Source organism: Ailuropoda melanoleuca, chromosome 7 (assembly GCF_002007445.2).
Source record: "Ailuropoda melanoleuca isolate Jingjing chromosome 7, ASM200744v2, whole genome shotgun sequence".
In the NCBI taxonomy this organism is placed as follows: Eukaryota; Metazoa; Chordata; class Mammalia; order Carnivora; family Ursidae; genus Ailuropoda; species Ailuropoda melanoleuca.
Window position 1 is genome coordinate 61,221,547 of NC_048224.1, and position 27,964 is coordinate 61,249,510.

The 27,964-nt window shown below is 34.9% G+C and overlaps 1 protein-coding gene across 1 annotated transcript in view; it reads left to right on the top strand.

Annotated features, from left to right (window-relative positions):
* Positions 1-27,964, top strand: part of RNF17 (ring finger protein 17) — a 114,642-nt gene that overhangs the window by 54,811 nt on the left and 31,867 nt on the right. Inside the window, exons 20-26 of the mRNA XM_011232890.3 lie at positions 2,768-2,995; positions 3,644-3,794; positions 3,951-4,069; positions 12,184-12,274; positions 13,659-13,774; positions 15,394-15,683; positions 17,227-17,390. Coding sequence (XP_011231192.2) covers positions 2,768-2,995; positions 3,644-3,794; positions 3,951-4,069; positions 12,184-12,274; positions 13,659-13,774; positions 15,394-15,683; positions 17,227-17,390 — 1,159 coding nt within the window. The remainder of the gene's footprint in view (positions 1-2,767; positions 2,996-3,643; positions 3,795-3,950; positions 4,070-12,183; positions 12,275-13,658; positions 13,775-15,393; positions 15,684-17,226; positions 17,391-27,964) is intronic.

Consider the following 27,964-nt stretch of genomic DNA (forward strand, 5'->3'; position numbering starts at 1 on the left):
TTTCACGGGGGAGCCCGAAGGGCTCCCCTTAAGAAAAGGAATACAGAGTTTTAACTATAGAATTAAATAAGTAAAAGTAGTATTTACATAGACTGATAAAAGAAATCCCAACAAATAGCAGATTTTCAAAAGTTTACAAATACTACAAACGTTAACAAAATTCAGACTCATCACAGAATACTTTCTTATTACATTTTTTATCTGTATACAAACCACCACTTGAAATGCCAGATTTTGTGATATTCCCTATAAAGAGAAAAGTCTTTCCTCTATTATAGTTGATTGAAATTTATTTATTGGTAATTTTAAAAAGTGTTTTTTTCTGATCCATAGCTCAATCACTGGTAATGTTCTATAAATTTCTAAAAATTGCAGTTACTTTTAGGAAAACCTATCCTGTTTCCTTCATGTGTATATACATTACATATGTAATATTTTAAGGCATTTCAAATTTTGTTGTATAATGATGAATCTTAAGTTTAGATTAGCAGTGTTTATTGATTTACTTCACTTGTTAATAGATGGGCATATTTCTCATCTATATTGGGACATGTTTAAGAGTGAAAGAGAAACAGTATTATGCCAGAACAACTGGGTGGTCTGGTCACTATACTCATTAAACAGTTTGTCATCAGCATCCTCATTGTAGTGGTTTATTATGACTTTTATGTTGGGCCCTGTATTTTCATGTTGTGACACTAAGGTGGTAGGAGTATTTCTGGAATCCATTCCTACACCAAGATGGCTAGCAATAGCTTAACTCTACAGAAAAGTGGCTATCCATCACAAAACTGTACTCCACTAAATACAAGCTAAATGTTTCTCCAACTCAACTTCCCCTTAGCCAACTCCTCAAAATGCTGTAGCCAACACCCAAATGAAAAGAAATGTGAAAGAAGAAAAATGGGAGTAGAAAGAGTCTGTGACCTTTACTAATGACAGTTAAAAATGTTTACTTTAGAAAATTTTATGAAAAAAATGTTTATTTGCCCCTCCCAAGTTTCCTATGTAAGTGAGGGATCCTGAAGCTTAACTCAAGTTTTACTAAAACCATTTCTGGTATTCTGGCAGCCCCAACCAATCTCCTTGCCCTGCAAAACCCAGATTCCTGTTTTCTGACCACTGCAGTTAGACCCACTGTTTTCATTTTATCCATTGCCTGTCCTCAAAATAAACCATAATCTTCCCTTGATAAGTGCCTGCTCTGATCACCTGAGGAAGTGGGAAAAAAGAACAAAAATCCCACAAACCAGTCTCTCTATTGGACTCAACTATACTATACACAGTAACCACCATTCTTTATAAAATAATGTCACCAAAATAATCTGGCTCCTGCCTACCTCAAAGTTCATGCCATCTTCTAATGCCTTGCTATATCAATGCCTCATGTTTTCTTTCAGTTTCTCAAATGTCTGGCTAACTCCTACTTATTCTTTTAAAATCTCTGTTGAAATGTTAATCAGGGAAACGTTCTCCCAGACTAGATTAAATTTCATTGGCCTATGCCAGATCTTTTCTTTGTAACTCTTGTTCATATAATTTATTTTCGTGTATGTAACTATGTGTCTCAGGGTCACTATACTATAAGCACCATGAGAACAGGAACACTGCCTACTTTGTCCACTGCCATATCTCTGCATCTAGCATTATGTTTGGTTCATAGTAAGTACCTGGTAAATACTAGTTGAATGGAGGTTAATACATGGATCTCTGAAGAGAGAACTGGTTACGTGTTTCACCTGGGAGTTAGCATGTAACTGTAAACAAGTCCAATAGAATAAATGAGGTTATCACTTTCATCATTCATCTCAATCTCCCTTGATGAAAATGCAATTATGAGGATTATCACCTATGAGAAAGAAAGTCTAAAAATGTAGATCAGGAACCTGAGACTGAAGAAAAACCAGGAACCAAAGAAAGAACATTTCAAGAAAGAAAGAGTAGCTAGTGCTGAGAATTCAAGTCAAATAAGGACTGAAATTGTCCATTAGATTTAGCAACAAAAATTTTTAAGTCACCTTGGTTAGCAAAATCTCAAGCTTATAAATTAAGTTTTTCTTTATAGAAATAAAGAACATCTAATTATCTGTGGTTTTAGTCTGAACTAATCTGATTCATTAAACATTCTAAACACTTTATTCAATAATTTCCCTCCTTAATACCTTTTAATAGTAATTGGTTACCACTTGTACTCTCATTGGCAAATGAATTGATACTTTTTAGTCAGGTTATTAAAAAAAATTATAAATAATTCTTCTATTCCTTGTGAGTACAAAATATCAATGGGAAATGGTGAAATTATAAGCAAACTTGGTATTTTAAACTTTTTAAAATAGAAAGTTTGGCTTTTAGGAGTTTTTTTGGTGCTTATTTTGGTAATGTTTAACCCCTTTTTTAAAAAAAACTAGGGGCGCCTGGGTGGCACAGCGGTTAAGCGTCTGCCTTCGGCTCAGGGCGTGATCCTGGCGTCATGGGATCGAGCCCCACATCAGGCTCTTCTGCAATGAGCCTGCTTCTTCCTCTCCCACTCCCCCTGCTTGTTCCCTCTCTCACTGGCTGTCTCTATCTCTGTCGAATAAATAAATAAAATCTTTAAAAAATATAAATAAAAATAAAAAAATAAAAAAGAAACTAAAACTGCTATTAATATCAAAACTGAGAAGCAGTGAATCGTAGCTAAAACTTGTTCATCTCTAGATATAAGCAAATACAAACATAAATACTTTGCAAACTGCTCTTTTTGCTAATGGGTTTTGTTATTTTCCAGATACACCCTCAAGGATAATTGCAAAAAGCATATTGAAGTATGGGATCCTTCTCCAGAAGAAATTATTTCAAATGAAGTAAACAGCTTAAATCCTGTGTCTGTAAAATCTCTACCTAATGAGAATCTCCAATCACTTTATAATAAGGAACTGCCTGTACACATCTGTAATGTGATATCTCCTGAGAAGATTTATGTTCAGTGGTTATTAACAGAAAACTTACTTAATAGGTATAACATATAAGGAAAACATATATTACCTATGGGCTTTTTTCTGTATTTTGTTTCAAAGATCTAGAAATCATAAATGTAGAATTCTAAAAGCAAAATTATTTCAGCTAAACACTTACTTAAAAACTAGTTAAAAGTGTACAAATAGTATTTTCATTGTATTAGAATTAGTCATTCTATGAATACTTTTTGGGCACAACCAGTACTGTAGATGTTGGGGATATAGTGGTAAAAACATTTACAAGTCTTTACTATCATGAAGATGAAATTCTAGTAGAGGGAGAGACAGTGGACAATAAAATATTTACTGTAGGAGGTGATGATAAAGACAATAGAGAAAAAGCAGTTGGGGAGGAAGGTAATTTTGGATAATCAGGGAAGACCTCAAGAAGACAGTGACATTTGTAATGGATCCTGAAGAAAGAGAGGGAGTAAGCCATGAGGATATCTGGAAGAAGATAATCTCACACAGAGGGAAGAGTTAGTTAAAAGAGTTGCCGAGGAAATATACTTGGGGTATTCAAGGAAGAACAAGGTATCCAGTTTAGCTGGAGTAGAATGGGTGAGGAGGGACAATAGAAGACATGTGGTCAGAAAATTATGTGTTGTAAGACAAGGTTTGAAAGTTAAATTTTTTTCTTTATATAGTTTAGAAGAAAAAATGGTAGCTGCTTATGAAAACTCAAAGTGGGAACCTATTAAATGGGAAAATGATATGCACTGTGCTGTTAAGATCCCAGATAAAGATCAGTGGCGAAGAGGCCAGATCATCAGAATGGTTACAGACACATTGGTAGAGGTAAATGAAGAGTTAAAAATAATATTTGTGAAGGTGAATGCATTCAGTATTTTTATCCTGAAATTTTTTAAATCTAATTTTTATTATGCTATTCAGCTTGCAAAATATATTTTGAAATATTGTCTTTCCACAGACTCAAAGTTATTGCTTTCATAGGTCTTGCTGTATGATGTGGGTGTTGAACTAGTCGTGAATATTACCTGTTTACGAGAACTTCAAGAAGACCTAAGGACAATGGGAAGATTATCTTTGGAATGCTCTCTTGTTGACATAAGGTAGTTATTCACTGAATAAATTTTTGGACTGTTGAATAATTATAAATCTTTTTCTTTTTGGATGGGTTCTTTTCAGTTTTCATTTTCCTAACATTCTAAAATTTCATAAATCTAGTTAATTTTGAGGTTTTAAGAAAAGGGAAAGATAAAAATTTGGAGCACATAAATTTTAGTGGTACTAAGGAGCAGAAATAGGTCAGTGTGATTGGTATCTAGGTAGAATTCAAAGTGTTAAATATTAAGAAACTTGAGGGACATAGGCAGATAGAAATAATATGTATTTCATAAGCTCAGCATTGCATGGAAAGCCAAAATGTTTAAATTACCAAAAAGTAAATTAGAGAGGATTCTGGGAAAGTGGCATGAAATAGTTTTTGAGTCTAGTAGAATTTTACCATAAACACAGAGCAACTTGGATAGCAAAACTAAAGACTACACAGTCTCTACAATAAAAGTAATCAACTAGGTTTCCCTCTGTAAGCCCCCAGATACAAACAGATGTGGCACACCATGCCATTATGGACCATTAGGGTTATCAGCATTGGTGTGGAAGGAAGGCTGATGGAGAATGGTATTTCACTGGAACATGAAAGCCAATCTGAGAACAGCAACCAAAACTGAGAAGGGAGTAATGTGAGATGCTCTTCATAGTTGGACGCTAAAGATCTATTATGTGTCACAGTTTCATGGTACCAGAGCCATAGCCATATAACCTTTGGAAGTAAACTGATGCTCTCTTCCATGACCTCATACTGAGTAGAAACTATTGGGAATAGAGCCTAATTTTAGTAAGTCAGACAATAGGGCCAAGGGAAGAAAAGATGCAGACAAAAGTAGGGGAGAGGAGCAAGGTACCAAAATATGAGGCCATATTTTCTGTCATTTTGGGAAAACAACACCAGAGAATTCTAGAGCCATGAAGCTAGGAAAGCAATTGTGATCCACCTCTTCCTTCTAAAAGCACAGGAAATTTTATTTCACTTAAAACAAGAGGAAAAGAAAGAATTACAGTCAACTTCTATACGAACTATTATGAGAAAAGGAATAAAAAGCCAAATAATACCCCTAAAGGCAGTGGAAACCCACCAAAAAGGCATGCTCACAAAAAAATAAAACTGAAAATTTCAAAACGAACTAAAAAATTTAGAGAATTATAGACACTTAAGAATAACATAAAATTTAAAAACTCAGAAATAAGATTGATTATTGAAAAAGGAAATTTGAAATGAGAAATGACAATACTCAAGAAAGAATTAGAAATAAAAGAAAATTTAAAAATCATATCAGAAATACAGACTAAACTAGGAAAAAAACACAAAAGCAAATACACAATTAATAATGCCTTAAGAGAAATAGAAGACAGAGGGGCGCCTCGGTGGCTTATTTGGTTAAGCTTCTACCCTCAGCTTAGGTCGTGATCCCAAGGTCCTGGGATTAAGCCCCACATCAGGCTCCCTGCTCAGCAGAAAGCCTGCTTCTCCCTCTCCCTCTTCCTGCTCCTCCCCCTGCTTGTGTGTGCACTTGCTTGCTCTCTGTTTCTCTCTGTCAAATAAATAAATAAAATATAAAGAAATACGAGACAGAAAGGAGGACAAACTTTTAAAATTAAAAAAAGAACAAAAATCCAAAAGATTTAAAACAAAAGTCCTCTAAAATATAAACTGTTCTATAAAGAACTTCTCAAACTCAACATCCAAAAAAACAATCAAGTCAAAAAACAGAATACACGAAAAGACACTTCTCCAAAGAGACATACGAATGTCTAACAGACACATGAAAAAATGTTCAACATCATTAGCCATCAGGGAAATTCAAATCAAAACCACGATGAGATACCACCTTACACCAGTTAGAATGACAAAACTTGACGAGGCAAGAAACAACAAATGTTGGAGAGGAACGTGGAGAAAGAGGAACCCTCTTACACTGTTGGTTGGAATGCAAGTTGGTATAGCCACTTTGGAAAACTGTGGAGGTCCCTCAAAAAGTTAAAAATAGAGCTATCCTATGACCCAAATTGCACTACTGGGTATTTACCCCAAAGATACAGATGTAGTGAAAAGAAGGGCCACATGCACCCCAATGTTCATAATAGCAATATCCACAATAGCCAAACTATGGAAGGAGCCGAGATGCCTTTCAACAGATGAATGAATAAAGAAGATGTGGTCCATAAATACAATGGAATATTACTCAGCCATCAGAAAGGATGATTACCCAACGTTTGCATCAACGTGGACGGAACTGGAGGAGATTATGCTTAGTGAAATAAGTCAAGCAGAGAAAGACAATTATCATATGGTTTCACTTATATGTGGAACATAAGGAATAGCATGAAGTACATCAGGAGAAGGAAGGGAACAATGAAGGGGGGGAATCAGAGGGGGAGACAAACTATGAGAGACTATGGACTCCGGGAAACAGAGGGTTTCAGAGGGGAGGGGGGTGGGGGGATGAGTTAGCCCGGTAAAGGGTATTAAGGAGGGCACATATTGCATGGAGCACTGGGTGCTATATGCAAACAATGAATCCATGGAACACTACATCAAAAACTAAAAGTACTGTGTGGTGACTAACACAATAAAAAAAAGATCTTATTGGTCACCTTCACAGGATTCTAGGGAACTGCCTCCTTCTTCTGAAACTGGGGAATAAGGAAAATGAAAATTTGTCTTGCTTTTTCTATACTATCTGTATCTCAGAATAATCAATTAGTTGATAAGGGGAGGTGGTTCTTTGTAAGTATTCCAGCTAATGAAGGAAGAATGATATCATTAGAATTCTACCATTTTACAACCCTAATAAACTAAGGAGTCTGGACAGTGATTGTCAGTGGTTGCTAACATCACAAAATGAAAATTGGCCATTATGTGCTTCCTGATAGAAGTACATTGCACCACCTATGAATGGTATTGCTGAAAAATTAGAAACCTGAATCTGATCAATACTGCATACCTAACTACGAATTTAAAGGAAATTCAAGGGACAGAGGAACATATTAAAACACCATGGGAATGCAGTTAGCTAAATCCAGTCATGGAACCTGTGGAACAGATGACTCGGTTTCTTTAACAAAAAATCGTAAGGGAAAGAATTCAAAATAATGATTTGAAACATCAGGAAAACATGAACGCTATCTGAATGGTTGATATTAAGGAATTTTTTTTAGGTGTATTGATGGTACTATGGTTAGGTTTGTTTAAAAAGACTTATTGAAGTGTAATTGGCATATAGTAGTATATTCATTTCAGGTATACCATATAGTGATTTGATATTTATATACATTACAAAATGGTTACCACAATAAGTCTACTTGCCATTTGTTACCGTACAAAGTTGTTACAGCCTCTGTCTTAATTTATTTTATAACTGAAAACTGTACCTTTTAATCCCCTTCACCTATTTCATACATCTCCCCTCACCCTTCCCCTCTGGCAGCTACCAGTTTGTTCTCTTTATCTATGAGTCTGTTTGTTCATTTGTTTTGTTTTTTAGACTCCACATATAAGTGAAATCATATGGTATTTGTCTTTCTCTGTCTGACTTATTTCACTTAGCTTAATACCCTCTAGGTCTACCCTTGCTACAAATGGCAAGATCTCATTCTTTTTTATGGATGAGTAATGTTCCATGGTATGTATATGCGACTTCTTTATCCATTCAACTATCAGTGGATACTTGGGTTACTTCCACATTTTGGCTACCATCAGTAATGTTGCCATAAACATAGGGGTGCATATATCTTTTTGAATTAGTGTTTTTGGATTCTTTGAGTAAATACCTAGTAATGGAATTATTGCATCTTATGGTAATTCTATTTTTAATTTGTTAAGGAACCTCCATACTGTTTTCCACAGTAGCTGCACCAGTTTGCATTCCCACCAACAGTGCACAAGGGTTCCTTTTCCTCCACATTCTCACCAACACGTTATTCTTATGGGGGGGGTTGTATGTTATTTATGCATTTTATTTTTATTTTTTAACTTTTTGTTCAAATTCTAGTTTGTTAACAGTGTAATATTAGTTTCAAGTGTACAGAATCGTGGTTCAATACCTGGTGCTCATCACAAGTGCTTGTGTTTTTTATTACAGCCATTCTCACAGGTGTGAGGTGATATCTCATTGTGATTTTGATTTGCATTTCTCTGATGATGAGTAATGTTGCCCATCTTTTCATGTCTGTTGACCCTCCGGATGTCTTCTCTGGAGAAATGTCTGTTCATGTCTTCTGCCCATTTTTAATTGAATTATATCTTTTTTGGGTGTTGAGTTGTACACATTCTTTATATATTTTGGACGCTAATCCTTTATTGGATATATCATTTGCAAATATCTTCTTCCATTCAGTAGGTTGTCTTTTTGTTTTGTTGGTTGTTTCCTTTGCCGTGCAAAAACTTTTTATTTTGGTGTAGTCCCAATAGTTTATTTTTGCTTTTGTTTCCCTTGCCTCAGGAGGCATACCTAGAAAAATTTTGCTATGGCCAATGTCAGAGAAATTACTGCCTGTGTTCTTTTTTAGGATTTTTATGGTTTCAAGTCTCATTTAGGTCATTTTTTCTAAAGAAGAGCTACAGATGGGCAAACCACAATAGGATATCACCTCACACATGTTAGAATAGCTATTCCCAAAAAGACAAGAAATAACAAATGTTGGTGAGGATGTAGAGAAAAGGGAAACCTGATGCACCATTGGTTGGAATATAAATTGGTGCCGTCATTATGGAAAACACTATAGAGGTTCCTCAGAAACTTAAAATAGAACCATTATATGATCCAGCAGTTTCACTTCTAGATATTCATCAAAAAACAACTGAAACACTGATTCAAAAAGACATATGCATCCCTGTGTTCATTTCTGCATTATTTATAATAGCCAAGACATGAAAGCAACCCCACTGTCAACCAATAGATGAGTACATAAAGATGTGTGAGGTGATTGTACCATGATATATCTGGCCTTGTAGAATGAGTTTGGAAGCATTCCTTCCTATTTAACTTTTGAAATAGTTTGAGGGTAACTATTATCCTTTCCTTAAATGTTTGGTATAATTCACCTGTGAGGCCATCTGGTCCTGGACTTTTGTTTGTTGGGAGGTTTTTTTTTATTATTATTATTGCTTCAATTTCATTACTACCAGTTGGTCTGTTCAGGTTATCTATTTCTTCCTGATTATGTATTGGAAGATTCTATGTTTTTAAGAACTTACCTGTTTGTCCCATTTATTGATGTATATTTGTTCTTAGTACATTCTTGAGACTCAGGATGGGTGTATATTATTCTTGGTTTTCTGTTTGAAAAATACAGAAGTGGCAATTTCCTGCTTCTAGGGAACTGTTCTTCATTGTGAAATCCATGGAAATAAATCTAATTCTTTGTAACAAGAATTATAGAATTTTATAGTGGGGATTAAGAGGTACAAACTTCCCTTTATAAAATAAATAAGTCATGGAGATGAAAAGTTGTCAGCATAGGGAATATAGTCAATAATGTTATGATAATATTGTATGGTGACAAATTTACCCTGGTGAGCACTGAGTAATGTATGGAATTATTGAATCAATATGTTGTACACTTGAAACTAGTATAACATTGTATTTTAATTATACTTTAATAAAAATAAAAGAATTATAGAATCATAGACTTGGAACTCAAAGATATCAGAGGCATCATGACAGTAATTCTTTGTATACCAGACCTAATAAATGAACATTCAAGACCTGCTGACTTCAGTGCTGTGAAGTATATCTCTCAAAGGAGGTTGTTTCTTTATCAGGCAACTTCAGCCACTAGTATTTCCTTACATGGCATTAAAATTGGTCTCCCCAATAGGGTACCTTGTTCTCGTGATCCCTCTCTGTTCTAATTGCTGGTAAACCATTTATTTAAAGTCCTTGAAGAGCTTATAGTAGTAGTTACCATGATCCACCTGTTTACACAGAACATTTCTCTAATCTTACAGGTACCTCTCCTACTGCCTGGGATTAGTAATAGTGACTGTGGGACCATATCTACCAAATTTGTTCTATCAGTTGAAAGAATTTAATGCCCTGGAATGGAAATCTCAGGCTGACATACTATAAAAATATTATCCTAGTTTTCACTTCTACCTTGAACAGTTCAATCGAACAATTGAACAGAAATCTATCAGTCCTTTAATTGTATCCAGTAATGTAGAGAATGTATTTCTGTACATATCTTGGATTATAGCTTTTGGACTCTAATGGAATACCATTATTTCAAGAGTCTAATAATAGCTAACCTTAACTACTTTGGGACCCTGTATTAATTACTTTATAAGCATTACTTTAATCCTCATAATAAACCTTAAAGCTATAGATAAGGTATTATTTATAGATAAGGAAATTGAGTCTTCAAGAGGTTAAGTAATTATCTAGAGTAATGCATCTATAACTTTTGAGCTAGAATTATAAATAAGGTCTGAATTGAGAATTGGAGCTCTAATCACTGTTTTACCACCCTTCTGAGAAATCTCTTATTTTAGGAAAATACACATAACATATAATTTGCCATTTTTAGTGTGTATTTCAGTGGTATTAAGTACATTCAGAATGTTGTGCAACCTTTACAATTACTAATTTCCACTTTCATCTTTCCCAACTGAAACATAGTTTTATGAATACAGACCAAAGATTTTTTTTAAATGTTTTAAGTACTTTCAGATGTTTAAAAGTTAGGGACACCTGGGTGGTTCAGTTGGTTAGGTGTTTGCCTTCAGCTCAGGTCATGATCTCAGGGTCCTGGGATGGAGTCCTGCATCGGGCTCCCTGCTCGGCGGGGTCTGCTTCTCCCTCTGCCTGCGGCTCCCCCTGATTGTGTGCTCTCTCTCTCTCTCTCGCTCACAAATAAATAACATCTTTCTTAAAAAAAGATGTTTTAAAGTTAATATTTACAAAGCATATGTTCGTAATAGATCATAGTAAAATCTTAATGTTGACACTGATTTTTATCTAAATACCATCATAATAAAANACAAATAAATAACATCTTTCTTAAAAAAACATGTTTTAAAGTTAATATTTACAAAGCGTATGTTCGTAATAGATCATAGTAAAATCTTAATGTTGACACTGATTTTTATCTAAATACCATCATAATAAAAAACATAATAATTCTAGGAGTCACTGACAATTTAAGTTTCTTAACTCATAAGAACACTGTTTGGGCTTCTTAATAAATAATGTAGCACATTTACTAAATCCTACTTGGTCAGACTACATGCACAATTGATTTTGTTAGTTCATTCATATGAGCCATTTATGGTTATTTAGTCAGTGGGTCAGCTGCAATGAAACTCCAGATCTAGAAACCATGTCTAGAGAGCCTTCAGAGCCTGCATTATGATACTTGTAGTCTCTTTAGTGGTATTAGTTCTTATTCTTTGGAGGTGGATTTGATGGTTAGAAAGTCACTTAGTTTCAATTCTGCAAACTAAAATAGATGATGAAGCTGAATACTCTGCTTTTCATTAATCTGTAAATATTTACTGAGCATTTTTACCACAAATATTAAAAAGTAAGTTTTCTATAAATTAGTGAGGCTATTATTCATGGGTAGCAATTCATATTAGATATAAATTCCGGAGAAAAACTTCCAAAAATGTTTGGGCAGTGGAATCATCACTGCAAAGGGACTGTTCTTTTTAAATATCCGTTAAATAATTTTGAAGTGTCCTCTTGTGTGTCAGGCACTATCCTAGGCATTAGGGATATGATGATAGATATAACACATAATACATTATCCCTGCTTTCTGAGTTTATAGTCTAGTCAGCATGTATGAAATGTACATAATATGTAAAAAAAATACTTAAAATATACCTTTTTTAAGGGTTCTCAGAATAGCTGCAGAACAGTTATACATAAGTTAGCATATGATATGGTCCATAAGTAAAATAGAGGAATGCACAAAAAGATATGAAAACAGGAAAGAAAATTGTGAAAATAACAAGTCATGTTAACACAAAGTTAAATTGATTTCTCACTACATATGTAGTTTGTTCATATATATATGAATATATACATCTAGTGGTTCTTTTATATTTCTATATGTTATGCTGTTTGTTGCAAAACAAGTTGTCTTTTGTTGTTGTTTTAGACCAACTGGTGGGAGTGACAAGTGGACAGCGACAGCTTGTGACTGTCTTGCATTGTACCTGACTGGAGCTGTAGCAACTATAATCTTACAGGTGTGTAGTGGGGTAAACAATTATAATAGATAAGTAATGAATATTTCATTGGTGTTTTCTATAATTTATTGTTGAGAAAATAACAGCAAACTATTTGGATTTTTTTGGCAGTCCTTTTTTTTTTTTTTAAAGATTTTTTATTTTTTATTTATTTATGCGATAGAGATAGAGACAGCCAGCGAGAGAGGGAACACAAGCAGGGGGAGTGGGANTTTGGATTTTTTTGGCAGTCCTTTTTTTTTTTTTTTTTAAAGATTTTTTATTTATTTATGCGATAGAGATAGAGACAGCCAGCGAGAGAGGGAACACAAGCAGGGGGAGTGGGAGAGGAAGAAGCAGGCTCACAGCAGAGGAGCCTGATGTGGGGCTCGATCCCAGAACGCCGGGATCACGCCCTGAGCATGAAGGCAGACGCCTAACCTCTGTGCCACCCAGGCGCCCCTTGCAGTCCTTTTTTTTGTCTTATTTTGTTATAACTCCTGTTTGATAATAGATGTCCCATAATAAATGTATGAATTAATCAAAACATTTCTAAAGTAATAACCTTGAGTTGATAATTTGCATGTTAAAAAGCAGAATGTATGTATGTTAGAGTGCATTGCGGAAGCCTTTTGTTATTCTTTACAAACTGAGAAGTTAGGCTTCCTGTGAAANCAAAACATTTCTAAAGTAATAACCTTGAGTTGATAATTTGCATGTTAAAAAGCAGAATGCATGTATGTTAGAGTGCATTGCGGAAGCCTTTTGTTATTCTTTACAAACTGAGAAGTTAGGCTTCCTGTGAAATTGTATTGATTGTATGTCATTAAAAATGTGTGTTTATAGGAGTATGGGTTTGAGAAGAGGATATATTTTTCAGAACACTTAAAAATATTCTTCCTTTTATTTTAATCTGATACTTTTTATTGTATTAATGATGTTACTTTTTCTATGTGTACCTTCTCCATTTTCATAATTCCAATCAAAGCAGAATATAGGTCGTGCAGTTCCTTCCTTCCTTTTCACACACACACAAGACACACCTGGGAAAATACATTTCAATTCTGTAATTTACCAAGAGTTGAGGAGAATAGAGAATTTATGTTTCCCCAGCCCATCCTGGGTGAAAAAAAAAGTTTTCAGTTGGCCTCCCCCTAAACACACCCACGCTTTTGGTAAGTTTCACCTTGACAGGAAAGTCTTCCTGACATACTTCACAAACCAACTGTCTGTCCCCCTTGACTCTCTTCCATGTTTTTTCTCTCTGATAAGATATCAAAATTACTTGACTGGAAATTTATTTTTCTGGCTTGGATAAATGTGGAGGAAATGCCTGTAAGAAGTATGTTGTTTATAAGGTTTCCTTTTAGTGTTTAATATTTACTCTGCTCTTAAATCACTGCAGGAAAACAATACAACATGGCCATTACCTGTGAAAATTTTCTGCAGAGATGAAAAAGGAGAGCGTGTTGATGTTTCTAAATATTTGATTAAAAAGGGTTTGGCTTTGAGAGAAAGGAGGTATAGACTTTTTTTTTTAACATCAGTTTATAATGAAGGCTTCTTATTTGCCGATGTACGTCTTCATATCTGTGTGCTTTCAAACCTGAATTTCATCTTGCTTGCTCTTAATGATTTATAAACTAACCTTGGAAGAGATAATTCAGAAGTAAATTTATTCAGGATTACTAATTTCTTTATTCAGGTCCATTAGCTTTTGCATATTTAAATCCCTACTGGCATTTTTGTTTTTATATTTTATTTTTTGCATTTACACTCAAAACCAAAGGAAAAGAGAATTACATAGTTGGTTACCAGATTTGAGCCCTCTTACACAATTTGCCTAGACATAAATCTTTAAGCTTTATGTTGGAAATTGTTGTAGGTATATACCAGAATGTGTTTATGTGAAACAAGTGGATAGCAAAAAAGTAATTGAATAATATTTACATTTAAAGCCCTTTCAGGTAGTAAGTTTGTGGTTTAAGGTATCAATTACCAAGGGGCAAAGGATTAAGATATTACTATAGCCCTAGCTTCCTCATATCGTTCCTTCTGGGTGTAAGGTATATTGGAATTGCAAACACATGTTCCAAGTAGCCACTTTGTACCATACATGGCCAGATTTCTTTTTTATCTTGCATTATTATATATTAATTTATATGGACTAGGACCCCAATCCTGTTGGAATGGAAGGAGAATGAGAAATCAGAAATAAAATGGAACATGAAGTAGTTAGCTAGGCATGGTAGATGCTGGCCTAACTGCCTAGATATTGGCATACAGCTAGGCTCTGTGTATAGATGTCCTGTGTGTGTCTTTTTTCGGGTTCACTGGCTTTAGGCTAAAGCAATTCCTTGATAAATGTTAAAGTGAAAAATGCTAGGCAACTTAATACTGCTAACATCTGCCACTGTGATGTTCTTTACTGTTTTTACAGCACTAAAACTCTTAGCTACAAGGCTGGGGACCAAGTGGGAACAATCTTAGTTGAAAAATTATGTAGCTATTTCATAAATGCTTATCTCCTTTTGAAAGAAAATACAAGAAAGTAGAGGAAACAAAAATCTGCTACAATTCTACTAAAGTAAACAATATCTCCTAGGATTTTTTTTATAGCAGGCATACTCTTTTTTTTAACTGGACGGGAATGACAGGAAGTAAAAAAAAATTATGAATGAATATAGCATATTACCACTTTCTCAATAGTACTGTATTGTTTATTAAGGGACTTATATTTGTATTATTTTGGTAGAACATACGCATGTTCTATCTGTGGACTACATTAGAATCAACCTGAAGATGTTGTATTTCCCTTTAATATCTAGTTAATTTTACAATACTGGTAACATACTTATTATGAGATTTTAAGACAGAGTAACATGTAAATACGAGTTAGTAATTTAAAACATTTAAGTGAAATTTATTACTTTTTTTCTCGTCAAGCTTACAGTTTAAAAAAAGATTTTATGACCTAAATTATGCTTATTTTTATGTAACAAATTAGACTAAAATATCCTAGATTAAAGTAAATATATTCTTTAAATTTCCAATATATTTGAAGGGCTCTTTCTATATTGTTTTCCACAAAATGTTTTTATTTGCTCATGTTTAGATATAATATTTTTTGGATATTACAGAATTAAAAAATTAAATAACAGCCATTCATCATCTGAGAAATCTCTGGAAAACCCCTTGGAACAAGACAATTCAATGGTTACTAAGTGTATTAAGATTAACTTTGACCCTGACAAAAAAGCTGCTGATGTTATTAGTGAATACAGGGTGTCTGAATTTCAGCAGAAAATTCCAGAACCAAAAACCACTGGATGCTATAAACCACCAGCTATTCCCAACATGAAAATATTTGAGGCAATTGTCAGCTGCGTTGGTGATGATGGAACTATATTTGTAGTACCTAAATTGTCAGGTAATATCTTTTATGTTATGTAGAATTAATCAGTAAAAGGAGTAGCTAGCAGCTCCAGTGCTCTAGTAAGGTATAGGTTGAAATACCTTGGGCAAGATTTAACCTCATTTTCACAGGGTTGTGGTGACATTAAATGAAATAACTCAAGCAAAGTGCTTTCACATAAAAATCATTTATTGAAACACTGGGAATAGACACTGGGTGTAAGGTAAGCATGGGGATCGTTTCAGGTTCGTAAGGCCTGGCATTTATACAAGTCTGGAGGCTCTCTAAGAAAAAAGATACAAAAGTTTATATTCATTTAGAATGAGGGAAAAAATCACACTGAATGACTGGAGTCTGGGGGCCCTTTGAGAATATTCAAGTCCTTCCTGAGATTTATGTGCAAGTATCTCCTTACTACAACCTGGGTGTGTCCAGAATACTTTACAACTGACAGTGACTCTAGCACTTGTGAGTCTTAAAGCTCCATTAACTCCATATGGATAGGAGGCTGTGAATTTGTTGAAATTTTTGTCTCATTTGTTGACCTACTAAATACTGTTTTTTAGTTCAAAAATAAATCTATGCAATTGACTGTTCTAGAAGTGAGCAATGTTTGAGACCTCTAGCAGTAGTACTTAATCCAGAAACTTTTTTTGACCTTCATATAGTCATAGCTAAAACTGGTTGACTGTTATGTTGTCAGGCAGTATTCTGGATGTTTTACATTTAATCCCCCGCAATATTGATAATGGAGATAAGTTCTGTTATACCAGGTTTATAGAATAAACTGAAGCTTACAGAGGTAAAGGAACAACCCAAAATTACACAACTAGAGTGGTAGAACTGTTATGGGAATTGACCCCACACCTTGCCTTCAGTGGTATCTTTTATGGGGTTATGTATTTACTATGGAAATGATCCAATTAGCAGTAAGTAGCAACATTAGAATTTTAATTTTATATCCCAGCATTATGCTGTATCTATCTAAGCATCAAGTAACTTACCTAACTTGTGTTCTATTTTGACTTAGGTATGCTGGCAAAATGGCATTATCTTAAAGTGGTAGTTCTTTTATATTAGGCTATCTGGTATGTGTTTAGAGCTTTTAATGCTGCTTTACTCCCAAATAATGCTTGCCTTTATAACCAGAGAACAGAATAGTTATTTACATGTTAGTAGTAGTATGTTTTGAAACATATAGAAGCTACTGACTGAAATAGATTTTTTTTTAAAGATTTATTTATTTTAGAGAGGGAGAGAGAAAACACAGGCACATGAGGGGAGGGGCAGAGGGAGATAGAGAATCTCAGGGAGATTCCATGCTGATCCTGGAACCCAAGGCAGGGTTCAGTCTCACAATCCATGAGATCATGAGAATCAGATGTTTAACTCATTGAGCCACCCAGGTACCCTGACTGAATTAGATCTTTATTAAAGCTCTGTTAACTACTTATGCTATTGTCTAGGTGGTGAAATTATTAAAGGTTATTGATGATTTCATATTGAAAATGGTAGTAAATTCTTCCTAAATGCTTTCTATGTTTAATAATTTCTTCAGAATTCGAGCTAATAAAAATGATGAATGAAATTCAAAGTAATTTAAAATGCCTTGGTCTTTTGGAGCCTTATTTCTGGAAAAAGGGAGAAGCCTGTGCAGTAAGAGGATCAGATACTATGTGGTATCGAGGCAAGGTAATGGAAGTTGTTGGTGGCACTATCAAGGTGAGTCTGATACCCTTTTGTGACTAATTTAAGGCTAAATGCTATAATGTTAAGTGGTCTTCAGAGTCTAAATACAAGAAACTTTGATTAAAACATTTATTAATGAGATCAGTCTTGTAGGAAGACCAGTCAGATACATTGCACATGTATTTGTAACAAGAATTTTTATTTGCGGAGCACCTGGCTGGTTCAGTTAGTAGTGTGCAACTGTTAATCTCATGGTCATAGATTTGAGCCCGCACATTGGGTATAGAGATTACTTAAATAAATAAATAAATAAATAAATAAATAAGAATTTTTGAGACACCTGGGTGACTCAGTCGGTTAAGTGTCTGCCTTTGACTCAGGCCATGATCCCAGGGTCCTGCATCAGGCTCCCTGTTCAGCAGGGAGTCTGCTTCTCCTTCTCCCTCTGCCCCTCACCCCCCCATGCTCTCTGTCTCTCTCTCAAATAAATAGAATCTTCTAAAAAAAAATGCAATGTTTTAAAAAATAAATAAGAATTTTTATCTTCAAGTATATTTATTAACTTGAATAACCAAAAACCATTTCCAGGTAGAGATCTGGCCTCTGGTACTTTAATGGTACCACTTATTTGTAAATGGCAGCCCAATTTGTGCACATAGTATTAAGTAAAACAACTCGTTTTTCAATATGTTATATATTTCCTTGGCAAATTTGTTTGCAGCCCAGCCTGTTTACCCTTTCACAGTAACAGTTAATTTACCTTTCCAGAATACTGAGATAATACTACTTGAGTTTCATGCAAAAGCTTCAGAAAGAATTGGGTATTTTGAAAAACTGTGTATATAAAAATATAGATGAAAATACCTTCATTTACGGTGAATTAAGTAAAGCAATGAAACTGATAAAGTACTTCATAAGACATTTAGCACTTGAGACTTTTAGTTTTAGGAGGGGAGGAAAAATTAAGAAAACTCTTTTGTTTCTACTTGAACAAGAATTTTATTACCTACTTGATGATGATACCTAACAATTACATAGCACTTTAGGTTTTTAAGATTCTTTCACATGTGTGCATTCATATTTTTATAATTTGTTTCCAACTATCATAGAAGTAGATTATTCCCATTTTACTAATAAGAAAATTAACATTTAGATCCAGTGACATGCCCAAGGTCACCGTATCAGTGGGTAGTGATTCTGGTATTCATATCCATGCATCTGATTCCTAAATTTCCAATCTAAGCCATGTGCTTCTCCTGCTGGATTACAAGCTTTAACTGATTTTAAATGGCTTTCAAATTTTCAGTATTTAAGCATAAGGATACTTAAAGTTATTCATGTATTTATATGCAAATGAGTCCATTTTCACATACATTTGAATTGTTCAGGTAACCCCTTTTCTTTTTAATATAAAAGTAAAATAAAATCCAATTTTTATTAAGTTATCATAATTCATGAACTTTACATATCCAAGTAAATAAGATGGTGGTGAACTTTATTTTTTCTCACACTAAGATCTCTGTTTTAAAATTTTATTTAAAAGTACTTTGGTATTTTAATCATTACTTTTTTTTCCTAAGATCATTTTACGTTTCAAGTAAACACAATAAATTTTTCATTCCTTAACCTGATAGCTTTCAAAATTTATCCTATGATCTGCATTAAGAAATATTACATTAGGAGCAAATGGCTGGCTCAAGTCAGTGAAGCAGGGAACTCTTGATCTCAGGGTTGTGAGTTTGAGCCCCATGTTGGGTGTAGAGACTACCTAAAAGGAAAATTAAAAAAAAAAAAGAAGAAGAAGAAGAAACATTACCCTAACTACCTATGATGTACTCAGACACCTTTCATTCAGTTCTGTTTCGTTTTTTAAAATGTTGATCGCCAAACCAACCCAAATAAGCAGTGATATGTTAATTTCATTACATTGGGACAAAAGAAATAACTTACTGACGTTCCTTATTACTAAATTTAGAAGTTGAATTATCATAAATAAAGCATTTCAAAGACAGGCTATTGGAAGACTCCTGGGTTCTGGTTGCATTTGTAAGGAACTGGGAAGTTCCCACATCATTCTAACAAGTAAAAAGCTGAACAAACTGAAAAATCAACAACTCCTTGAATCCATAAAAGAGGGTGTATACAAAGTAAACCACTGCTCCAAAGATTAGAGTCAGGCAAATATAGGGAGTCACAGCTTATAGGAGCAGAAACTTAAAACTGAAATTGGAATTGAGGTATTGCTGGAGACTCAGTGTGGACAGTTCTGAAAGTTAAAAACTTCAGAGAGACCCAGTCTTCAGAAGGCCCCCCACAATTCTGTGGCATTTACCTTCAGGTGCTTGACCTGATTCTCACAATAAATACAGAGGAAAAAAAATCCCTTCATACTTTTGTCATCAGGAGCTTTTGAAATATGCCAGAGCATTCTGTTTTTTTGTAAAAAGGCCTGCCCTCAGGAAAACTAGTTAACCAGGGCCTAACCAGCTAAGATATTACCAGCCTAACTGACCTAGGAGAAAGGAAAGTACCCAATTCCAGTTAACTCTGGCCTTCCAGTGGAAAAAAGGAAATACCCAACTCCAGCCCATTCTATCCATCCTCTCCTATACCTAAAAGAGGATAACAAAACTGAGAAACACTTACGAAATTTACAATCTAGAGTCACAGGGTCACTAAAAGACTTAAGATCTAATCATAGGGCTTCAGAACACTTCCCCTCCCTTCACACTTTACTACCACATTATTAAAGGCCTATTTATAGCAGTTTCTTTTATATAGTACATCATATACAGCTATCAAGAAAAAAATTAGTCAAAACAGTATGATATTGGCATAAAAATAGACATGTAGATCAGTGGAATAGAATAGGAAGCCCAGAAATAAACCCATGCATATAGTCAATTATTTATGACAAAAGAGCCAAGAATATATCCTGGAGAAAAGACAGTCTCTTCGATAAATGGTGTTGGGAAAACTGGGCAGCTGCATGAAAAAGAATAAAACTGGACGATATTTTCTTACACCATACACAAAAATTAACTCAAAATGGATCAAAGATTTGAATGTAAGACCTGAAACCATAAAACTCCTGGAAGAAAACACGAGCAATAATTCCTTGACATGGGTCTTGGTGATTTTTTTGTATACACCAAAAGGAAAGGTAGCCAAAGCAAAAATAAACAATTGGGACTACATCAAACTAAAAAGATTCTTCACAGCGAAGGAAACCATCAATAAAATGAAAAAGGCAACTTACCAAATGGGAGAAAATATTTATAAGTCATATATCTGATAAGGTACTAGTATTCAAAATATATAAAGAACCCATACAACACAATTGTAAAAAACAATCTGATTAAAAAATGGAGGACCTGAATAGACATTTTTCCAAAGAAGACGTACAGATGACCAGCACATGTGTGAAAATGTGCTCAAAATCACTAATCTTTAGGGAAATGGAAACCAAAACCACAGTATCACCTCATACTTGTTAGAATGACTTACCAAAAAGATGAATAAGTGTTGGTGAGAATGTGGAGAAAAGGGAAACCTTGTGCACTGTTGTTGGGAATGTAAATTGGTACAGTAACTATGGAAAACACTATGGAGGCTCCTCAAAAAATTAAAATAGAACTATCATATCCAGAAATTCCACGTCTGTGTATTTATCTGAAGAAAATGAAAACACTAACTGAAAAAGATATGTGTAACCCCATGTTCATTTCAGCATTATTTACAATAGCCAAGGTTTTGAAAGAACCTAAGTGTCTATTGATGGATGAATGGATAAGGAAAATGGGGTATATATACATTATGTATATATGTACATATATGTGTGTGTGTGTATACACATACATACATACAGTGGGAGATTATTCGGTCATAAAAAAAGGAAGGAAATCTTGCCATTTGCTACAACATGAATGGACCTTGAGGTCATTATGTTAGGTGAAATAAGTCAGAGAAAGACAAATACCGTATGATCTCACTTACTTGTGGAATATAAAAAACAAAATACTATCAATATAAAAAGATACTAAGCTCATGGATACAGAGAACAGATTGGTGGTTGCCAGAGGTGGAGGGTTGGGAGCATGCAAAATGGGTAAAGGGATCAGCAAGTACAAACTTCCAGCTATAAAATAAATCATGGGGATGTAATGTACAGCATGGTACCTATACTTAATGATATATATTGTGTATTTGAAAGTTGCTAAGAATAAATCTTAAAGTTTTCCTAATACAAAAAAAATTTATGTAAGGCAATGGATATTAACTAGATTTATTGTGGTGATCATTTCACAGTATATATAAATATCAAGTCATTACGTTGTATACCTGAAACTAATATAATGTTATATATCAGTTAAACCCAAATAAATTTTAATTTTTAAAAAGGAAAAAATCACAAGGCATACTGAAAGGCAGAAAACACAACTGGAAAAGACAGACACACATCAGAACAAGACATGACAGTGATGATGGAATTATCAGAATGAGAATGTAAAACAACTAGGATTAATATGCTAAGGCCTCTCATGGATATAGTAGACCATGTGCAAGAACAATGGGCAGTGTAAGCAGAGAGATAAAAACAATAAGGAATGACAGAAAAGTAGAGATCAAAATACGTAAACAAAAATGAAGAATGCATTTCGTGGGCTTATTAGCAGACTGGACTCAGATGATATGTATATCAATAGAGACTTATAAATTGAAAAGAGAACAAAGACTGAAAAAACAGAATCAAATGCCCAAGGACTGTGGGGCAACTACAAAAGGATACGGGAGATGTATAATGGGAATACCAGTAGGAGAATAAAGAAGTATTTGAACAATTATGACTGAGAATTTCCCCCAAATTAATGTCACTCAACCATAGATCCAGGAGCTAAGAGAATACTAACTAGGATAAATGCAAAAACAAAAAAACAAACAAAAAAACTACACCTGGGCATATCATTTTAAGCTACAGAAAATCAAAGTTAAAGGGAAAAAAATCCTGAAATAAGCCAGAGGGAAAAAAGCACCTCACCTGTAGAGGAAAGATAAAAGTTACATCCAACTTCTCAGAAAACATACAAAGAAGAAAGTGGATTGAAGCAGAGAAAGACAATTATATGGTTTCTGTCATCTATGGAACAGAAGAACTAGGAAGATCGGTAGGAGACGAAAGGGATAAAGAAAGGGGGAGTAATCAGAAGGGGAATGAAGCATGAGAGACTATGGACTCTGAGAAACAAACTGAGGGCTTCAGAGGGGAAGGGGATGGGGGAATGGGATAGGCTGGTGATGGGTAGTAAGGAGAGCACGTATTGCATGGTGCACTGGGTGTTATACGCAACTAATGAATCATCGAACTTTACATCAAAAATAAAAAATTAAAATTAAAAAAAATTTTAAAAAAAAGAAATAATCTGCAATCTTGAGAAAAATACCCCACCAACCTAGAATTCTGTACCCTGTGAAATTATCCTTCAAACTGAATGAGAGACAAAAATTGAACTTGTTGCTAGTAGACCTGCCTTGCAAGAAATATTAAAAGAAATTCTTAGAAGGAAAATAATAAAGGTCAGAAACTCAGATCTACATAAAGAGAACTGAAAAAGGAATAGTAAAGATAAAATAAAACTTGTAGCAGAGCTCCTGGGTGGCTCAGTCAGTTAAGTGTCTGATTCTTGACTTTGGCTCAGGTCATAATCTCAGAGTCATGATATTGAGCCCCACATCAGGCTCCACGCTAATTGTGCAGTGTGCTTAAGATTCTCTTTCTCCTTCTCCCTCTGCCCCTCCCTGCTTGTGCTCACTCTCTAAAAAAATAAATAATAAAACTTGTAGTTTTCTTATTCTTAATTAATGTAGCATAATAGTTCAAAGTAATAACAATATTCAACTACATATGTATGTACCATATACATATACCGTATGCATACATATATGCATGCTTAAATATAAGTGAAATCAATGACTATGATACAATGAATGGAAGAGAGTAATTAGGATTGTTTTCTTATTATATGGTACTCATAATACCTGTAAAGTGGTATAATGTTATTTGAAAGTAGACTTGGATTCAGTGTAAATGTTAAATAATAATAATAATTCAGTATTATAGCAGACTGAATGGAAATCACTAAAAAATGCTTTCTATTTTTTCCCCCTGTGGAGAATGCAACTTTCTTTTTTTAAATTTAAATTCAATTACCGAACATATAATACATCATTAGTTTTGATGTAATGTAATGCTTTTTAAAAAGTATAATTGGTATACTTTTTAAAGAAACAGAAACAAAATGAAATAATATAAAATGCTCAGCTTAACCCACAAGAGACAGAAAGACAGTAGAAAACAAAAATAAGAACAAAGAACAAAAGCAACAAATAGGAAATAGTAACAAGTACGTTGGATTTTTTTTTAAAGATATTATTTATTTATTTGACAGAGATAGAGACAGCCAGCGAGAGAGGGAACACAAGCAGGGGGAGTGGGAGAGGAAGAAGCAGGCTCATAGCAGAAGAGCCTGATGTGGGGCTCGATCCCATAACGCCGGGATCACGCCCTGAGCCGAAGGCAGACACTTAACCGCTGTGCCACCCAGGCGCCCCATGATTTTTAAAAAATTTTTTATTATGTTATGTTAGTCACCATATAGTACATCCTTAGTTGTTTATGTAGTGTTCCATGATTCATTGTTTACATATAACACCCAGTGCTCCATGCAGTATGTGCCCTCCTTAATACCCATCACCGGCCTATCCCAATCCCCCACCCCCTTCCTCTCTGAAGCCCTCAGTTTGTTTCCCAGAGTCCCTCAAAAAGTTAAAAATAGAGCTACCCTATGACCCAGCAATTGCACTACTGGGTATTTACCCCAAAGATACAGACATAGTGAAGAGAAGGGCCATATGCACCCTAATGTTCATAGCAGCATTGTCCACAATAGCGAAATTGTGGAAGGAGCTGATATGCCCTTCAACAGACGAATGGATAAAGAAGATGTGGTTCATATATACAATGGAATATTACTCAGCGAGAAGAAAGAGCAATTACCCAACATTTGCAGCAACAAGTACATTGGATATTAATCCAGCCATNCGCCGGGATCACGCCCTGAGCCGAAGGCAGACGCTTAACCGCTGTGCCACCCAGGCGCCCCAAGAAACACACTTTAAGTATAAGACACATAGAGATTAAAAATAAGTGGATAGAGAAAAATATTCTATGCCAACACTAATCAAAAGAATGCAGGTGTAGCTATAATAATTTCAGAGCAGATTTCAAAGCAGGAAAGTTATCAGAGATAAAGAAGGGCATTACAGGGATGCTTGGGTGGCTCAGTCAGTTGAGCGTCTGCCTTTGGCCCAGGTTGTGATTGCAGAGTCCTGGGATCAAGTTCCCGGGCTCTCTGCTCCTCAGAGAACTGCTTCTCCCTCTACCTGCTACTCTCCCTGCTTGTGCTCTCTCTCTTTCTCTGTCTCTTTCTGGCAAATAAATAAAATCTTTAAAAAAAATTTTTTTTAAAAAGCATAACATAACGGGGCGCCTGGGTGGCACAGCGGTTAAGCGTCTGCCTTCGGCTCAGGGCGTGATCCCAGCGTTATGGGATCGGGCCCCACATCAGGCTCCTCTGCTATGAGCCTGCTTCTTCCTCTCCCACTCCCCCTGCTTGTGTTCCCTCTCTCTCTGGCTGTCTCTATCTCTGTCAAATAAATAAATAAAATCTTTAAAAAAAAAAAAACATTACATAATGACAAAGGGGTCAATTCTCCAAGAAGATATTAAAATCCTAATGTGTATGTGCCTAGCAACAGAGAGTCAACCTACATCAGGTAAAAATTGATAGAATTACATGGAGAAATAGATGTCCCCAATATCACAGTTGTGGACTTCAACATTCCTCCATCAGAAATGGACAGGTCCAACAAGCAGAAAATCAGTAAGGACATAGTTGAACTCAAAAAGACCATCAGTCGACTGGATATAATTGGCATCCCTGGACTAATTCATGAAACAACAGCAGAATACACATTCTTCTCAAGCTCACATGGAACATTTACCAAGATATACCACATTTTGAGCCATAAAACAGACCTTGAGTTTAAAGGGGTAGAAATCAAACAGTGCTCTCAGACCAGAATGGAATTAAACTGGAAATCAGTAACAGAAGGATAACTGGAAAATCCCAAAATACATAGAGATTTAACAACAAACTTCTAAATAACACATGGGTCAAGGAGGACATCTCAAGAGAAATTTAAAGATATTTTGAACTAAATGAAAATGAAAACACACATCAAAACTTATGAGGGGCACCTGGGGGGGCTCAGTTAAGCATCTGACTCTTGATTTCAGCTCAGGTCATGATCTCAAGGTCATGAGATCAAGCCCTGCATTAGGCTCTGCACTAAGTGTGGAGCCTACTTAAGATTCTCTGCCCCCCTCAATAAAATAAAATGTCAAAACTTATAGATGCACAGAAAGCAGTGTTTAAAGGAAAACTCATAGCATTGAATACATAGATTAGAAAAGATTAAAATTAAAGATTAAAATCAATTTTCCAAGTTTCCACCTTATGTAACTACAAAAAGACAAAATTAAATCCATAATAAGCTGAAAAAAAATTTGAGCGGAAATCAATGACATTGAAAACAGGAAATCAAGAAAGAAAATCTGTGAGATTGAAAGTTGTTTCATTGAAAAGATCAATCAGTAAGCCTCCAGCCAGTCTAAGGAAAGAGGACACAAATTACTAATATCAGAAAGGAGATATCAACAGATTCTAAGCACATCAAAAGATAATGAAGGAATACTATGAATAGCTCTGTGCCCACAAATTTGATAACCTAGATGAAATGGACAAATTCCTTGAATGACACAATCTGTCAAAACTCACACAAGAAGAAATAGAAAATATGAATAGGCCTATATCTAATCAAGAAATTGAGTCAGTAATTAATAACCTTCTAGAACAAAAACACCTGACACACATGGGTTCATTGGTGAATTCTACCAAATATTTAAGGAAGATATTTTACCTCTTCTCTACAATCTCTTTCAGGGGATAGAAGCATAGAGAAGACTTCTAATTCATTCTGTGAGGCCAGAATTTCTGTAATACCAAAACCAGAAAATGACATTACAGGAAAAGAAAGTTACAGACCAGTGTCTCAGGAATATACATGCAAAATTCGTCAACAAAATATTAGTAAACCAAATCCACAATGTATAAAAATAATTACATCATTACCAGATGGAAGTTATCCCAGGTATTCAAGGCTGATTCAACGTTTGAAAATCAGTTAATCTATTACATTAACAGGCTAAAAAGAAAAATCATATGGTCATATCAGTAGATGCAGAAGAAGCATTTGAGAGGATCCAACACCTATTCATGCTAAAAAACTGTAATAGGAATAGAGGGGAACTTCCTCCTTGATAAAGACTAACTACAAAAAACCTACAGCTAACATCATACTTCATGGTGAGAACCTCAAGACTTTCCCAATAAGATCAGAAGCAAGGCAAGGATGTTCCCTCTTACAACTCCTTTTCAACATCATACTAGAAGTACTAGTTAATGCAATAAGATAAAATAAAAGATAAACAGATGACATGTTTACATAAAAAATGCAAGAAAATCCACAAAATTCCTGGAACTATAAGCAACTATAGCAAGGTTGCAGGATACAAAGTTAACATACAAAATCTATCACTTTCCTGTAGATCAGCAATGAACATGTAGAATTTGAAATTAAAAATACAATGCCATGTATATTAGCAACCCCAAAAACAAAATACTTAGGTATAACTGTAACAATATGTAGAAGATCTATATGAGGAAAACTACAAAACTCTGATGAATAAAATCAAAAGGAGCAGAGGGGTATTCCGTGTTCGTGAATAGAAAGATTAAATATTGTCAAAATGTCAGTTCTTCCCAACTTGATCTATAGATTCAATGCAATCCCAATCAAAATCCCAGGAGGTTATTTTGTGAATATCAACAAATCGATTTTAAAGTTTATATGGAGAGGCAAAAGACCCAGAGGAGCCAACAGAACATTAAAGGAAAAGAACAAAGTCAGAGGACTGATGCTACCTGACTTCCAGACTCACTATAAAGTTAAAGTAATTGAGACATTGTGGCATTATGAACAAATGGATCAGTGGAATAGAATGGAGAGCCTAGAATAGACCCGTGTAAATGTAGTCAACTGATCTTTGACAAAGGAGCAAAGGCAATACAACTAAGCAAAGATGGTCTTTTCAACAAATGCTGCTGGAACAAGTGGACATCCACATGCAAAAAAAAAATGGATCTAGAAATGGATCTAGGGGCGCCTGGGTGGCATAGCGGTTAAGCGTCTGCCTTCGGCTCAGGGCGTGATCCCGGCGTTGTGGGATTGAGCCCCGCATCAGGCTCCTCTGCTATGAGCCTGCTTCTTCCTCTCCCACTCCCCCTGCTTGTGTTCCCTCTCTCGCTGGCTGTCTCTGTCTCTGTCAAATAAATAAATAAAATCTTTAAAAAAAAAATGGATCTAGAATTTTACACCCTTCTCAAAAATTAACTCAAAATGGATCACAAACCTAAATGTAAAACACA